General features: G+C 45.0%; 1 protein-coding gene and 1 long non-coding RNA gene across 6 annotated transcripts in view; one reads left to right on the plus strand and one right to left on the minus strand.

Annotated features, from left to right (window-relative positions):
* The window catches only part of CACNA1C (calcium voltage-gated channel subunit alpha1 C), a 485,857-nt gene extending 474,914 nt beyond the window's left edge, over window positions 1-10,943 (plus strand). For all 5 annotated transcript variants that reach the window (XM_062616658.1, XM_062616654.1, XM_062616655.1 and 2 more), the window contains 6 exons: window positions 1,278-1,304; window positions 2,642-2,770; window positions 3,152-3,261; window positions 5,259-5,362; window positions 8,103-8,426; window positions 8,685-10,943. In XM_062616658.1, the coding sequence (XP_062472642.1) occupies window positions 1,278-1,304; window positions 2,642-2,770; window positions 3,152-3,261; window positions 5,259-5,362; window positions 8,103-8,426; window positions 8,685-8,981 (991 nt within the window). In that variant the 3' untranslated portion in view covers window positions 8,982-10,943. The remainder of the gene's footprint in view (window positions 1-1,277; window positions 1,305-2,641; window positions 2,771-3,151; window positions 3,262-5,258; window positions 5,363-8,102; window positions 8,427-8,684) is intronic.
* On the minus strand, window positions 157-8,780 carry LOC134162631 (uncharacterized). Its single transcript, XR_009964381.1, has 2 exons — window positions 8,673-8,780; window positions 157-383 (listed from the first exon to the last, which is right to left on the minus strand). It is a non-coding gene; the product is annotated as an uncharacterized LOC134162631 (long non-coding RNA).
* Window positions 10,944-17,634: the final 6,691 nt, after the last annotated feature.

Genomic DNA, 17,634 nt, shown 5'->3' on the forward strand with positions numbered 1-17,634 from the left:
TGCATGCAGACACCAGAGCACTGCTGCCCAGCTGAAGTCACCCACCAGACATTGCCCAGCCTGCAGCCTGGATTGAGCCTGTGGTTCTCCATTTGTGCGAAAGCCCACCATACAACAGATATGCATTGGCTGACCACTGCAAAGACCACTGCACTCTTACTGCCCAACACACTTGATTTTGTTGTGAATTATCATGAAAAAATACTTTGTAAGAACCAAAAGGAGCTTTATTTATCCCTCCTTCACCACAGGGAGGTGGTAACCAAGAAATTGGTAACCAAGAAACAGCAGTTCACCTCTTAAGCACCCCATAAGGAGCTCTGTGGAAGTCAGTGGTTTTTCATTCAGTGGGTCACATCCCTCCAGAGGTCACCAAATGCATCCTGGGAGGAGGAAGGAGAGGTTTTCAGAAATGCAGTGCTGTGCAAGGCAAATAAAACCCCCTTCTCTGGACAGCTTTCAAGATGTTTACACACAGATGACAAGTATGAAAGGGGTATCATCTTTATCAGCGGGGGATATTTTTAGCCCTTTCAGTCACAGAGGAAGGAGCTGGACAATTTTTCTGAGTGCATAGAGTGGGCAATGTGAAAAGGTGGTGAAATGCTGCCCCAGCAAAGGACAGAATAAGAAAGTAAGAGGAAACTCAGTGGGTGCAAAATAGAGGATGATCAGGGGGCTGGAGCACCTCCTATATGAAGACAGGTTAAGAAAGCTGGGGCTGTTCAGCCTGGAGAAGAGAAGGCTCTGTGGAGACCTCATAGCAGCCTTCCAGTATCTGAAGGGGGTTTTATAAGGGTGCTGGGGAGAGACTGATCATTACAGACTGTAGTGATAGGACAAGGGGTGATGGGCTTAAACTTAAATAGGGGAAGTTAGGTTAGATATAAGGAAGAAGTTCTTTACTGTAAGGGTGGTGAGGCACTGGAATGGGTTGCCCAGAGCAGATGTGGATGTTCCATCCCTAGAAATGTTCAAGGCCAGGTTAGACAAAACCTTGAGCAACCTGGTCTAGCGGAAAGTGTCCCAGCCCATGGAAGGGAGTTGGAACTGATGATCTTAAGGTTGCTTCCAACCCAAATCATCTATGATTCTATGAATTGCTCAAGTAAAGAGTCCAGTATTTTTATTACTTTGTGCCTTCCTGAGGGAGGCCCCAGGAGTTGCACAATATGTTTTACCATCTGCCCTTCCCCTTGCTGACTTGTGCTGATGTAACATTGCTAACATGGTGTTTTTTTCTCTCCCTGCTTCCTTGGGCACCTTCCTTGAATTAGGACTCATTACTACGAAACACTGGGATGGTACGTGTTCTCCCTTGTTCACTAATGCACTCTGGGTGTAAGATCCATTGTTCATCCATTGAAAGTCCAAACATCCATGAATATGACCTCTTATTTTTGTTGTCAGTAGGGCTGAAAAAGAGTTAATGATCACCATGATATTTCCAGAAAATACTCCCAACTCAGGGGTTTTCTGCCCACAGGCAGATAGTGATGCATAGTCTGTTTCTAGCTGGTTCCTAGATTTTGGGGGGTATTAAGAGTTTCTAGCTGGGGTTACACATCTAGGCACTCTCTGATGACAGCACAGTGAAATATACCCTGGCATGTCAGTACAAAAAATTCTGTATGGTTTTGAATAAACAGACTGTTGAATAGGGGGAGCTGCCTTACTTTCTCCTCTCTGCGCTTTAGGCAGTTTTACTTGCTTCCCATCCCAGCAGGAAGATCACTCTTGTCCTACAGGATGCTTTATACCATGTGTATGCACATTTCTCCTAATGCTTTTTGCTTAAAGCATATGATAATGTTTCCTATCTAGTCCCTGAAATACAAGAAAACCCCTGCCATACTGCTGTTTTCTGCAAATGCTAGTAACAGACTGACATTGGCTCCAATACCTCCATGTCAGTCTCTCAAAGATTCACACTACCTTCAGATTTCACTTTGCTCCTCAGAAAACACAAACTCAAAAGGAAGTGAAACATGAGGGCCAAGACCTAAAACAGAGGGACAAAGAGAAGACAAACAGGGAATTAAGGCCTTTCACACTTAAGGGTTTAAACGGATCCTACTGAATTCAGTAGAAGTACTCTGCAGTTAGTGATGAGGAAAAGGGCCCAAAAAATGGAAAAGACAGCAAGAAACAAGAGGGTGAACAGAAAGCAGAGGGCAGAGATGTGCACACAAAAGGGTTTGGGAGGCAGAGAATAAACCACAGAGCTGAGAGGGTTACTGTTAGTGTCTAGGAGGCCTCTCTGAAATTTGTAGCCAAGGCTTTTGCAACAAGGGGAAAAGCTGTATTTCCAAGGGCCCATCTCAGGTTTTACCTCAAGTTCAGTGAGGTGTATCTTTGGAAATATAGTCAGTGTGGTGTCGCACATCTATAGAGTACATGTAGTCATAAATGACAGTAATATTTGTCCGGCACTGACTTAAGAAGCTCTTCTTCTGAAAGAGGATAGAGCCAAAGGTTGTTTTGTGTTTGTGAACTCTGCAGCTCTGTTCAGTCATTGATTTTTCTATGATAGCTCTTCAACATTATAATAAACTGAGACAGATGGAGCCTGTCATTCTTGTCTTTATAACAGGTTGTCTTTACCATCTCCGTATCTTGACTTGTCTTTTTTGCTCATTAGCTCCAGTTCCAGAGACAGCCAGCTGGCAATTGTTTGCCAAGAGGAAGTGTCTCAGGATGAGACGTATGATGAAAATTTGAATGAAGACATTGAGTACTGTAGTGAACCAAGTCTGCTCTCTACCGAAATGTGAGCTTTGCAGCTTTAGTCAAGGTGTTTGGGTGGTTCTTTGATTAAAGGGGAGAGGTGGGAAGAGGTTCTGGTTTTCTTCAAGTAACATTGAAAAGGACATCTTTGACCCAGGACTTTCCTTCTCCTTTGAATGAAACATCTGGATCTACAGGGCCTTCTTCCATATTCACATCTACTATCTAACATTCCCAAATCTCACATTTAGAGCATTCTCTGTCACATGGTCTCTTGTTACTGCTTCTGGACCAGTTACAGCTCAAAGCTAACTTACTATTGCATCCATTTGATAGCATGATTTTCCTGGCTCCCCTGCTGGAAAAGGAGTTATTCTGTCCAATATCAGCTGCTTTTCTAGATTCCCTCTGTTCTCCTTTCCAGGCTTGCATACCAAGATGATGAAAACAGACAGCTTACTCCACCAGAAAACAACAAAGGAGAAGACAGCCGGCACTCTCCAAAGAAAGGATTTCTGTGCTCCTCAGCATTAGGTAACCCCCCAGCATGACACACGGGCTGTGCTCTCCTCTGCCTCGACTGAGTTCTCACATTTTGCTGGAGGAATCCCAGTATGTGTGGGCACAGGTGTTGCTGTTTGCTGCATTTAGCTTATAAGACCAGGAATCCCACAGCGTGCATATGATCCTGATCATGCACATGATTCTACTGACACTATGCTCAGTCAGTAGATGAACCTGTGGCTGTTTGGATAGTCCATGAGATCTGTTTGATTAAGCCTATCTGTGAATTAGGGGAGTTTATTAGAGCACTGTAGACTCTCCAGTCACCAAGGAGTCACCGAATAGGCTAGCCTTGAGTATACAGTGCTCTGTTCTGTGTGCATTCAGCAGGGAGAAAGGGGAGGCTGTCTCTTTTGTCTGCTACAATGAATAGAGTCAATTTCAGATTAAGTTAATACAATACAAATTTACTTTCTGCTCTGATTGTACCTGGAGATTTTCAAGTGCTTGGGTGCGCAAGCTACACTCAGGTGAAATCCATGAGTCACAGGATTTTATAGAAGTATCAGAACATATGAGAGAGTCTTGAAAAAAAATGACTCTTTGATGTAGAATATTTTTCAGCCTTTTTCCTGAATCCTGGTGTGAAGAAAAAGAACATTTGGGGAAGAAACTAAAAAGAATCCCATATATAAAATATATTCTTACAAAATAACAATGACAGGCTAGGTAGCATAATGTTTAAAGTGAGGCTACTCTGTGCTCACTCAAATCCTTCAGGTTGCTTATACAATGGAGTATTTGAAAAGCATTTACCTTATTTCAAAGCTTAAAATATTAGGCTGTGATAGTTCCTATATCTATCTGTATGGCCAGATTTGCAGTCAGTTCTTGATACAGTGCTTCATTAACTACATTCCAGTGAATATTCATACAGTGGTGTCATACTTATTTTACTAGTTGTTTGGGGATTTTTTTCTATTGAAAGAGGAATACTTTTTATCTGTATTGTAGTATTCATTCTCTGGGTTCTAACACATTTCCCTCAACCCTTAGAGGCCCTTTTCTCTACAGATCAGTATCACAGACATTTACTTTTTTCAGAATTCTAATTTTCTTTCTTGCTTTTGAAAAATGTCAACAGGATCAAGAAGACCACAAAATATTTCAGTACAGCATGCAGCTTAATCTTTAATACTGGATTTATTTGCCATTCTTCAGAAGTAAAGCCTGTGCACTTGTTCACAAACATACTTTATAGTACTTTTAAATTCCCACATGGGGAGTACCTTTCTCATATTTACAGAAGTAAAGATCAGTTTTATAGCAAGTAAACAATGTCGCTGTTTCTACAGTTCCCCCTAAAAATCTCTATTTTTTTTTCCCTAAGAGAAAAAAGCTTTTTTCTCCTCCCTTCTTCCCAAATTTTGAAACTGCTTAGTGTCCATATAAGCAGCCTCCCATTCACCAGTGAACTCAACCACTGATTAACTCACTCCACTTGACCTTGCTATAGACACAGCCTCATAAGCTGTGGTATGTCTGGCAGCTAAGGGACACAGATCACATGAAAGCAGGAGGTCGATTGTCACCTGAGCAGCCTGACGTCCGCTCCGGCATGTTATGTGGAGCCAGGCACAGCACCAGAGCCTCAGCTACCATTCTCAGTCCCGCTGAGGGCTTTACCTGAATCAGGGTTATGAGAACACTTCACCTGCTTAGAAGGGCAATCAGCTGCATTGTATCTGCTAGGACAGTGTTTCAGGAGAGGAAAAATACAAATCATCATCCAGAATTTTATCTTGCAGTTTGCCTGGGAGGTGGTGCTGGCTGGTCCATGATGCCTGACTGCTTTTTGTAAATACAAATGCTTTGGAAGGGGCAAATTATTGAGGGAAAGTGGACACAGAATAAAATGTACATGACTTTGCCCTGTCTCCAGTGGGACTGCTCTAAAAGAAGTAGAAACCAATTTCCTGTAGTGTATTATGAGTGATGAACACAGTTGTGTGTGATTTCTGTTACAGGTCGAAGAGCATCTTTTCACTTAGAGTGTCTGAAAAGACAGAAAAACCAGGGTGTAGACGTCTCACAGAAGACAGTTCTGCCTTTGCATCTGGTACATCATCAGGTAAGCATTAATAACCACAGAGGGCCCAACAATTCAACTGGTATCTTACCATCTGCAGCCTCCTTGAATTCCAACCAACTTTTCAAAAACCATTGGGATAGTTTCTCACCCATATCAAATGTCCAATTTTTAGAAAACTTATTTGCCATCACGCTCATTCCTGCTTTCAGGATTTTTATCATTCCCAAAAGAATGCTACAGGAACGTGTCCTTTGGAGTCAGAAGACTTACCATTTTCTGATGTCCATGAATGAGTAAAATAAAAAACTAACTAAAAGATAAAACTACCTACCCAAACTGCATGCTGGAGTGCAATTACACTGCTTTTGATGATAGTATGCATATGAATAAAACATACAGGTTCTACTTTAAAAGCAACCAGTAACTGTAATTAATCATTTTAAAACATAAACTGATTGCATCACATCTTAAGCCCTTTGTAACTGCATTCAGCAGCCTAGCAAATGTATGCTAGATGTCACAGTCCAGAGTAGATTTGTGTCTTTTGGTTTAATGATGACACTTTTTGTCACCATAAAAGAAACAAGTAGAGATGGTAGTGCCGGCCTTGCAAGTGTGGTGTCCTGCTCTGTGTAGTTCCTGGCACAGAGCAGAACAGCCTTGCCACTTCCTTAGGCTGCCTCAGGGGCAGAAAATGCCAGACAGCAGGGGCAGAAGGAGGGAGAAATCAGAGCAGAGGAGTGAGAGATGAGCGTGCTTGAGGCTCTCTGGCTTTTCTTACCCCTGCTCCCAGCCAGTTATCCTTTAAGGATCAAGCTCCAGAAGGCAGTGCTCTGCAAAGAGTTACAGCTCTGGCAGAGACAAGCAGCAAATGCATTGGGGCAGGGAGATGAGGGCAGGAAACAGCTTCCTATGTTTCCCCACAGCAGCCAACAGCCCTCCTGAGAGTTCCTGCCCTCCCATGGCAGGCTAGGCAGAGAGAACACAAGCCTCCCACCCTCTCAGCCCACCCAGCTGGCAGAATCACCTCCCTCCAGCCTGTATAAAGAGGATGGAGCTATTTCATCCTTCCTCATCCCACCATGCAGCTCCAAACCAAGAGGGATGGGGCTTTATCCACCTCAGTGTCACTCAGCCATATTGAAGGGTTCCCCTGAAATAATCATCTGGCCTCCAGCTTACAAGACTCAGCAGTGTTCATATAGTTACAAAAATGTTAGCCTCCAACAGTGCTTAAAATAAGAACATAAAGTGGAAAGGTTGCCTCTGCTAAGCACAATGGATTTGGTTGCTGTGAATGCTTGAAGAGGCATTCTCACAAAATACTCATTATAATATGTAAATATATGTAACTGAAGGTCAAAGCAGTCCCTAAGAGCTTCCCTCAACTTCCTCAGAACCTTACATTTTAGCCAAAATGCCTTGTATATGTTTCAGCCAATAAGCTGAAAAACCAGTTTAGTTGTCCTGCCTGACAGATCTATGGCTCTCCTTGAAGCCCTGGCAGCTTAAGGGATGTGCTGAGGCCATCATAGCCTGCTGAGCATGACTTTTACAGCATAGTTTTTAAAGGCTTTCTTCCTCACTGAAATCTGATAGATGTCTGACATCTAACTCCTGAGAAATTCAGTGAACCTTGTAGGTGGCAATTCTTTTGTTCATCTGTCACTGAAACCATCAGCATAGCACGGTTATCAGTTCCCAATGATTTCAGTGGCAGATGGACTCAGCCTTACTTAACTTCAGCTACGTTCAATTTAGCTCTCTAATTTAAACTGGTCAGTTCAGTCCCACTATGCTTAGCAGAGGGAAAGAGCATCCCCAAAGGGCAGGTCTTGTCTAAGTCTCATCCTCCACATAGCATTTTCAGGCAGGTATCAAAAAGAAGCAGGAGGCTTGTTTGTGTCTCTCTAAACAGTTAACTTAGGCTAAACATACAGCCTTCAGATAGCTGCAGCTGGGTAAGCCAAACAAGGATCCCCTGCAACATAATCCACATGCTTTTGTATTGCCTATGCATTGGTTCATTTGCTTATACTAGGCATCAGTGAGCTTTGTGAGATGACCTTATGATTCTGATTGTATTCCTTCTGGAACAAGGCAGCAGTCACATGAATAAAGCATCAGATCAGCCCTGTGCAACAGCAGGCTTCTTGAGAAATTTGTTATAAAAGGAGTCTGGATGACTCAGAGGTTGTGTATATGATTACAGGAAGGACTGGATGACTCGAAGTATAATCATCAGGTATTGATCCTCCCACCAACAGCAGATGCCTTAAAATCCAGTGGTGGATTTTTGAGTTATTGCCAACTGCAGATATATCTAAAATTCACATCTGGTACTGTTCAGGTTCCACAGTAGACACTTAACAGAAAACACATCAATTGGCAGTAATAGCTAGCAGTATGGGTGGTGGCAATGGTGGGAAAACAAATTGCTGTTTCACCCGCTGGAGAAGAGGTGGTGTTTCTGGCAAGGCTGCAGGGAGCAGGGCTGCATCCCTCCTGTCAGTGCAGTGGTTCTGAGGCTGAAGAACTGCAGTCATGAAAGTTTTCAATCTGGTGCTCGGCACTAGCACAAGATACACTTTAAAGGAAAGCTTGCAAAATGAGTTCACAGCAAATACCTAAACCATTCCAGGAACTGGCAGCTCTTTTCATGAGCCTTGAGGCCATCCAGGCCTTTCTCAAGTAGTTTCTGCAGAGCCTTCAGAATGAGGGTTCCAGCCCTACTGCTAAGAGCAAGCTCACACTTGTCTTGTTCCTCCTCTGTCCACAGGCGTTAGCAGTGGCCGGCCTGAGTCCCCTGCTCCAGCGAAGCCATTCCCCCACCATGTTCTCTCGGCTGTGTGCAACGCCTCCCGCTACACCCTGCAACCGTGGCTGGCCACAACAGACCATCCCAACTCTGCGCCTGGACAGAGCAGAGTCCAGCGAGAAGCTCAACAGCAGCTTCCCATCAGTACACTGCAGCTCTCAGTATCCTGACAACACTGGCTGTAGCAGCCCCAGGAGAGCCAGGCCGGTCTCCCTAACCGTCCCCAGCCAGACCGGAGGGAGCAGCAGGCAGTTTCATGGCAGCGCTGGCAGCCTGGTTGAAGCGGTAAGACTGCAGAGTTGAAAAGGACATGAGCAGTGTCAAGGCCTATTAGAAACACAGCCCTGAGAAGAGCAGGGCAACAGATACATTGCTGCCCACAATGCCAAGCATAGGAGGGCACATTTCCAAGCAGGGGTTGGCAGAGTGAATGGGAAGAGAGGGACTACTAGGTTAAATAGTGGTAAAGGGGTTGTGTTAGAGGTGGATGATGCAGGATACTAACTTCTGTCTTTGTCTCTGATTCCCTACCTGCTTTCGAAGGTCTTGATTTCGGAAGGACTGATGCAGTTTGCTCAAGATCCAAAGTTCATTGAGGTCACAACCCAGGAGCTCGCAGATGCCTGTGACATGACGATAGAAGAGATGGAAAATGCAGCAGACAACATTCTCAATGGTAACAGCAAGCAGAGCCCCAATGGCAACCTCTTGCCTTTTGTTAACTGCAGGGACCCAGGGCAGGACAGTGCAGGAGAGGAAGAGGAAGAGGTGCAGAACCCGGATTGTAGAATAAGTCAGGAAGAGCTCAAGGACAGCAGGATTTATATCAGCAGCCTGTAGTTGCCAGGGCTGGAAGCGATGCTGGTTTTTTATTTGTTTCAATGTTCCTAATGGGTTTGTTTCAGAAGTGCCTCACTGTTCTCGTGACCTGGAGTAACCGGAACAGCGTTCTTCATTCATTTCTGTTGGGACGAGTCACAGAGTTGGGTGGTGTAAGAAAGCTTTTCAGGAGCGGATATAACCCCAGCATGTGTCCATGAAGGAAGAGTGAGGAGGAGGAGGAAGAGCAGGAGAGCCAGCTCCCTCTTTTTTTCAGTCCCTGCACAAGGAACGGCTGCCTCCCAAGCGCATAGGGGAACCTCAGCTTCCTGTGGATGGCCCTAGCCAAAAGGACCCTGCGTCAAACGGGTGTCTTTCAACTTTGCTTGTAAAAATCATTTTGCACATATTCTGTATGAGCCTCACCGTCTCCATAAAGCCAAGGCCCTTTGATTCGGAAGGAGAGGAAGACTTCTTCTGCTGTGGATTCCCATACCGTGAAGTGGAGGAGGAAGCAGAAGAAGCCTGAGGGGCAGGTGGCAGCGCTGCCCGACCCTGCTAAGACTCCCAGGCAGCAGAATCTGCCAACCAATCCAAGCTCAGGCAGTCTCCTGCCAACCAATCAGAGCTCGAGCAGTCACTTGCCAGCCAATCCGAGCTCAGGCAGTCTCCTGTTGACCAATCAGAGCTCTAACAGCCAGCCGTGCAAGCCAGTGGGAGAGCGGGGAGCAGGCTCTGCGGCGGAGCTGAGCCGACCTGCCCCGCACTTGCTGAGGTGGTGGTGGTGGTGGGGTTGTGTAGATCTCTCTTTGTTTTGCAGTTTGATAGTTCCTTGAAAGCATGTTGCAGTTTTTATTTTGACTATTATTTTAAATTTTTTTGGAGGGAGAAGGGAGTGTTTACAAGGTTTTGTAATCACCTACCTTTTTGTTTTGGTTTCTTTTCACTTTTGCAAATGTTAAATTGGTTTGATCATGTTGTATTATTTAAACCGGGTTTTCTTTCTCCATTGAAATTTGGTAGAAGTATAATGATAGACAAGTTTTACCAACCATTATGTACACCAAGAATTCGTAATTTTATTTGCTAGCAATTGAAACCTCCTTTTTTTGTTGTTGTTTTATAATTTAAAGATAGTAGGCAATGCACTTGATATAGTCTTGCACATTTGAGTGACTGATTCGGGTTCTTCTTAGTGCTAAGTATATCTGTGCGTGTGGGAGCAATACAGAGTGACTGTGCGTGCGCGCGCGCGTGTGTGTGTGTAAGTGCATGCAGTTCTCCACATCCTGGTTTGAACTGCAGGAGATCTGTATCTGGGGCCATTTGAATGCAAAAACAAACCACTGTCTCTGCTTTTGAAAGGGGAATCAGTAACTTTGCATTTTCTGTTCCACAAGATATGCAAAAACAATGCAATAATATTAATTTTAAAATACAATTGTAAGTTGTGTTGGCATTAAAACTGTATAGAAAACAAAAATTGGGGGGGGGGGGGAACAAACAAAAATACAAACCAGAAGGCGTTACGCTTCAATATATTCCGTGTGATGTTTTATTGCATTGATAATGTTTCTGTTGAAGAAACCGCTATACTTGAATTCAGGTCAGTTTCAGTATTTTTCAAATATTTTTTTAAAAATGAATTGCAGTTGTGCCAAGCAAAGACAATGAATTGAAATTAAGTTTGTTTAAGAAAAAAAAAAAAGAACCACTTCTTGTATATTTTGCTGCATGTCAAGTGAATCATTTCGTATTTGGAATGTGCCAAGCTTTACCTTTGAACTTTTAAGTGCTTTTCTACGTGTGGTTGGGGAAAGGGGTACTATTTTTTTTCCTTTTTTAATTTGTACGATGAACAAAGTGTACCTGGTGTAAGTAACTATTCTGCAATCCACTGACAGGTTGAACGTTACTGATTTTGCATATCTTGTGTTCATTTTCCTTCTTCCTCACCCCCTTTAAACATGCACGCTGACTTTATTGGTAGAGAATCTTTCTTCCCGAGACCGGGACATTTTCTTCAGGCTTTGTTCTCTTTCCTTTTGCTCAGTTTCCCTAAAGGTCTCGTCCCACTCGAGGGTGGCAAGAGCCCCAAGCCCATTTGTTAGATCCATCCTATGTACTCAGCTGGCACCAGCAATTCAAGGAGTGGAGGAAAAAGTCAGCTTTTCAATTTATTAAATAGCTAACCCTGATTGATTATAGCAGGATCCTGGGAAAATCAAATCTGCAAGAGGCAGAATCATTAGCAAAGTAAAGTTATCTAACTCTGGTCTGGGCTGAAAGCAGAGGCTAAGTGAGGGAGAGAGCTCTGGATCATTGCTTAGGAGAATTGCTGCAGTCTGGCCAAGATGCAGATATGAAGTAGGTTTTTTTTTGTGTGTTCCTGTGCACTGTCCCATCCCTATTCCCAGACTCCAGTGGATAGATCAGATTCTAAATCACAAAACATCCGAAGGCACAGCATGTCCCAGCCATATTTCCCTACTAAGTGAGTGTGGACGTCTCTTGACCCTAACCCATGAAAGAGGCTCAAAAACCAGGCAGGTACCGTTAGATTTTATACAACTGGTTTTCATTTAGACTGATGCTGTTTTTATTCCCTTCTCGAGATGATTCACAAACTTGCAGATCAGTGCTGAGCTAGGAGGTGTAATCTGAGTCAGAGCTAAACTTTCATTCAAATCCTGAGCTTCTGCAGATGTCTGAGAGCATCATTCATTGTGTATGTTGGTTACATTATTTTTGTAATGCCCTTTCTTTTGTTCTTGATTCTCTGGGCATAAAACAGAAATAGCAAAGGGTATTTTTGACAATGTACTTTTTTCAGTGTCATTTTGAACTGGCCAGTAGCAGCTCAAGGTACCCTAGAAAAAAAAAAATACCGAATCCTTTTAAAGTAGAGAAATATGCATCCATTTGTACAACCATCTGGCATCAAAGTCCTAATGCAAGCCTTCCCTGGAGAAAGCAACCAGCTGATGTCAGTTAATCTCATCCTTTCCATCCCTCATGCCTGTATCGAGATGGGTACAGAAGCGTGTCTCCCTTGAAGAGTTTGCTGTTGCTAGTGCCAGTGTTCTCCAAAGCTATTCGAAAGGAACTCATGCTGTGCCTGGCTGTTTCTGAAAATGAAATCAGGGTAAGGGCTCCCTATCTCACTTTTCTCCACTAGAAAGTCCATCTGACCCTCTCAGTGGGAGACAGAAGTGTTCTCTGCTCCTGAGAAACAAAGTACTAATCTAAATTAGTGGTGGCAGTTGGCTTGTTTGGATGCTTGACAGCCCCATCAGCTTTTAGGCTTTTTCTTGACAGGAAGGAAAATGGTGGAAAGGATTATGCCCCACACATTCCCAGTGAAAGCTGTGACTGCCTCAGGGGTCAGAGCCTGCCATGACCAGGGAAAACCCCGCTCTGTGCTGGAAGACCCCTTAGGTCCTGCAGAGTGGAAAACATGTGGCCAGCAGAGACTGTTGCGGTTTAAGGAGTAGGTGTTGAATTTAGTAATTGCTGGTGCCGGCTGTACAAATTCCTCTTTCTGGGGAGGGCAGCATTTTTTATTTATTTTTTCATTTGAGGTACTTCCAGTGTGCACATTGTGACAGGCCTGAGTACAGACCTACTGCCTCCTTCAGGTGAGGCAGATGATGGAAAGGCAGGGGCAGGTTTAGTTCCTGGAATGTCCTTCTTTCCCTGTGTATGGGAGTGGATGGTGGGTATGATCACTGTGCTGTGGATGGAAGCTTTGAAGGAACTGATGGCTGAGGAGTGGCATGGAAGGAAAGAATGGGGAAAACGATCTGCTGTTTGCCACTAAGCATCTCTGACTTGCAAGAGTACGCTGCAGACTAAAGACGTTTCTTATAAAACAACAAACCTCCTCCTTGTATCACTCCTGCTCATGATTCCTGGCAGTACTGGGCCAGCCACACCGGGGGCATTTGTTTTTTTCCTCCTTATTTCTGTGTGGCTGACATGCAGGGGAAGAAAGTGAAACTTGTGATCCAGAGCTGGAGTTTCATTATCCACAGACCTTTTCTGCATCACCTGCCTCTTCAGCTGGACATGTGAACGATGATGGTGCAGATGCTGCTGCTACTGCAGGGGTCCCACCTGTTTTATTACCCTGCTCACCACACCCCAGCACGGAGGGACAGCCAGAGAGGCGCCATGTACAGAATCGCATCTATTTCTGCTTTGTTTTCTGACTCAGAACCCTGCCCCTGATGACTATGACAACAACAACAAAAAAAGGGCAAATGCATTTTTTACATTTCTTGATAATTTCCAAAGCAATGTATCATTGCTTTCTTTAGACTGACGCCAATATAACAGTTGTATGGGTCTCAGCCAGGCTCCTGTGTCTTTTCTGCCTGATGGTTTCAGATTGCTGTACGAAATGTATGCGTGTTTGCACACAGACACAATCATACAAGGTGACGGCACCACAAGCCCATGGGGTTGTCACCTATTTCACAGATGAAGTTGGAAGCCTTGCTTCATATGCACGGATGAGAACCCCAAACTGCTGGTCCAGTGAGCTGAACTGAAGCAGCCCAACTGAGACAGCGCTGAGTATCCTAAGATACATGCACGGTCCTGTTGTGACTGTCCCCATGGCAAGGGTGGGGTGGGGGACAGGAACACTGAATGATGAATTTGGAGCACGATAAAGTTGATAAAATAAGTAGAATCCAGTCGGGGTCTGCTGGTAGTGGTGAGGTTTTATCTGTTCCCATAATTAAAACTATAGTGCATATAAAGAAAATATTCCAGGCTGTCATAAGCCCCAGTTCCCATCTTGCTAACACAAGGCTGGAGAGCATGAGGATGCAACAAAGGTGGAAAACAGAGCTGAGTCCAGAAAAGTTTTATGACATCTTTTCTCCATTTATTTTCTTCCCCAAAGAAGCCTAAGAAATATAAATTCCAACCCGCATAGGGTTTCTTTTTTTCTTCTTTTTAAATGTTGCAAAGTTCTCAAAGTTTTATCCCGGGTTAGCAAGCCCAGAGATCCAGATTTCCAATGGGATCTCAGTGTTGCTGCTTTGTTTCTGGACAGCTGAATCCACTATGACCTTGCTGCTAAGCACCCTGAAATGGTGCGGGCAAGGGCAGAAGCACAGCCGAGAAAGAGGTGTCCTGTACTGCAGACAGACTGGGCTCCAACTGCTTTCAGAGAAGTCAGTAGCATCACACTGGGATGAAAAAAAAGCCCACCTCTTCTGATATAAACTTTAGTGTTCCAGTTAAACCCTCCATTCTTCCCCTGCCCCTTACAAGGGGCTTGACTTAACTGTTAACACTTGAGCATAAAAAACAGGCCTTCTTTAGGGGCATAGGACTCGACTCAGTTGCCTAAATGTGGGCATCTACTGCCACTTGAGATCCCCTACAGTACTCTGCCTGGCCGGCAGCAGCTGGTCCAGAAAGGCACAACTCTTCCCCAGGGCTGCTGCTACAGCTGCTGGCCCCATCTGGATGGCAGAGATCTCAGGTGGCAGGAGACAATTAAGCAACTTAATCAAGTCCCTTTCTAAAGGGCTACTGGAGAGGAGCAGCACCAATGACTGATGTAATAAGGGAATCTTCATTAGCATTACCAAGGGCTTAGTTAGGCATGACTGGGAGCTGGTCTCCACACTCCCATGCGGTTGTTTTCCTACCCCACCTCATGCAGACAGCCTCCACTCCTACAGCCTGAAGTTCACAGCGCTCTGCCCAGCCTTTATGTCAGGCCAGGGTTAGCAGCTGCATCCCAGGCCCAGCAGAGCGGGGCAAGCCCAGACAAGAGCAGGCAACACTCCACACAACAACAGGTTTTTTTTCTGCCAGCCTTCAAACAGCCCCTTTCCAAAGCATTTTCCTATTCAAGACAGACCCACAAACTCAGACACTATTCAGCAGACTCATCATTTGGATGATTAAATACATGTGTTTTTCTGTTGCATTTTGCCCAGCCAGGCAAAATGCAAGTTCCTTCCCAAACAGGCTGTAATGCTTCTAGTATTTTAAGCATCTGAAGCCAGTCTGCTCCCATTGCAAGCACCTAGGTAGACTGGCAGCCAATACTATCTAAACATCATCAACTTTATGATTGCTCATAGAAGTGATTGTTTCAGGCTTATTCAGCCTTGACAGTTTGAATGTGGGAAGGTTTCAGAGGAGGAACGAGATTGTAAATATCTCTTTGACAAACATTGCTGCATCACACACAAAAAATAAAAGGGGGAGATACTTTTAAAACTGCCTTAAAAATCAATTCTGAATGATGAAATCTCCCTCCAAACAATTGCCGCTTGGTAGAGCAGGGCATAAGTTGCTTTGGGTGAATTCTGGCAAGAAGTGGTTGGCATCTAGTCCAGTTTCAGCAGTAAAAGGTTTTAGGAGCTGATCTCACACCCAGTCTGAACTCACATGAGCGCCAGTGACCGAGCACTGCAGGATCAAAACTACATAAGATCTGTGGGGTACCTTTATCTGGCCTGCAGCTGCATGGTTTGGGCCTGGCCTGGCAAGGTACTGCATACCTGTGTTTCCCGGTGGCTTCAGGGAAGATGGGGCTCCTCAGCACCTCTTACATTCAGGCCCTGGAGCACCATTTCCTGCTCTGATCATCAGCTATAAATGTTGATAAATATAAGTGTTTTGCCTTCATTCGAATTGCCCAGAGATGTAAAATGACCTCTCTCAAGTATAAATCAGTCCAGACATAAACCTCCTCTCCCACTTTTCCCTGCCCACCCTCCCTTGCACCTCCACCCAAGCCCTTTCCAACCTCAGTTCTTTACCTCCTTCCACAATTTTATATCTAGTTTTCATGAACCCACAGAAATGCTTTTGTAAATAATGCTGTACAGTTTGTAATCGTCATGTAAGCCTGTCATCAGTGCCAGAGTCCGTCTTGCCCTCTCGCACGTTTTAAAGTCAACAGAAGAAAGTTAGAGTGAATGGCCCGCCAGTGAGCTATAGGGTCATCTCCGTGTGGGACAAATGTATATTCCTGTAAGATTGCATTTTTATCTAAGGAATGATGTTATTTTAAAATTGCTAATAAATTTCTAAACAATGTCCAGATTTGTTTAATAGCGTAAATGTTATCACAACCCCTTTGACATTGCTCCCTTACCTCAGCAGCGGCTGAAAAATAAGGCAGCTTCCTACAGCCCCTTACTTCAAACTAGCAGTCCCGCTGCCATTGGTGGGGGTTTAAGGGGCTTGACCATCTTGGACAGTCACAGCCTGCCCTGTCAAACAGTAACTTAGGAAATCCAGCCACTCTCTGTACTGTTGTCACTACAGCAATTCTGCTGTGTCATGACAGCCAAAGTGTGACTCATGCATAACCACACACTTCACATTTTCTCCACAGGATTCTTTTTTACCAAGCATATGCAACAAAAAAAAATGAATGCCTGCAGCCTAAATACGGCATAATCAGTACACACATAGGCCATGAAGCTAATGGGACGATAATAAGTAGCATACTATACATTTAGTTCTCAATGGAACAAATTGTTCTACCATGGTTATCAAGTAATTATGCTGCAATGCCAGCTGAGCAGTGTATTTCCTGTCGCAGCACTATAAATCATAATGCACTCAGTCCAAGTATGTTGGTGTAAGATTGGGCAAAATAACACCTCAAGAAAACAGTGGTTTTCTTCAATTATGTGTATATATACACATGTATTTTCCCTGACTTGCATGCAAAAGTCAGAACCGCAGGCATTGCTGCTGCTGTTTATTAACGGTGCCACAAGATGGTAAAACCCAGGAGGCGGTTAAACCCTGTGGATGTCATCGGCATGAGGCTTCGGAATGGCAGAGCAAGCCACCAGAAACCTCGTTATCTCCAGGCTCAGACCAGCCCTCAGTTAGACAGCTGCCACCACAAAACCGCTGCGTGTCAGTTAAAGCCCGGTAAACGGTTCAGCTTTGCTGAAGAGCTCACTGAGCTGGAAACCCAGCCAAGCTCCCTGTGGCCAGGCTACAGCTTTGTGTGAAAACCATAGCCGGTAACGGGTGAAAGCCGGCTGTGGGTGTGCTGTGGTGTGAAGAATGGTGCGAAACCCTGAGTGAAACCTATGAGGCAGCTGAAACGCCGTGATGATCAGGGATAAGTAAAAGGTTTGCACAGCCCTCGGTGAACTGGATGCATTTAGAATAGCCCCACAACAGGAAAAATACAATATACACATATAATGCTTGTTACTGGGTAGTTGCAGACGCTGCTGATGTTGGTTTACCATGCTTAGCGCTATTTACCCGAAGCTGGAGGCGTGCACTGGGGAGGATGAGCACTCAGACCTCTCAAACCCCTCCGTTTACTCGTGAAAACGAAGAACTAAGACAAACCCCGGGTAAAACCCGGTTCGGCTCCTTTGCCCCGACCTCTGCCCTCAGGGCCCTCTCCAACGAGGCTGCAATTCCCGTCAGCATACACCCGGGGCTCAGAGTCAACCGGAAGAAGAGGCGAAAGCAGGCCGCTGCCTGGACCCCGCCGAGGCGAGCCCAGCCCAGCCCAGCCCAGCCCAGCCCAACGCCGCTCCCCTCCCCTCCCAAACGCAATCACCAGACCGAATCGCCGCCGCGGTGGGCGGGCTCTGAGGGTGTTGCTGCCCTGCCCGTCGCTCCGCCCCGCCGCGGCCCCTCCTCAGGTGAGGGCTGG

This window comes from Pezoporus occidentalis, unplaced genomic scaffold, assembly GCF_034315485.1.
Source record: "Pezoporus occidentalis ecotype Australia unplaced genomic scaffold, CSIRO_AGI_Poc_V1 ctg19, whole genome shotgun sequence".
Classification (NCBI taxonomy): domain Eukaryota; kingdom Metazoa; phylum Chordata; class Aves; order Psittaciformes; family Psittacidae; genus Pezoporus; species Pezoporus occidentalis.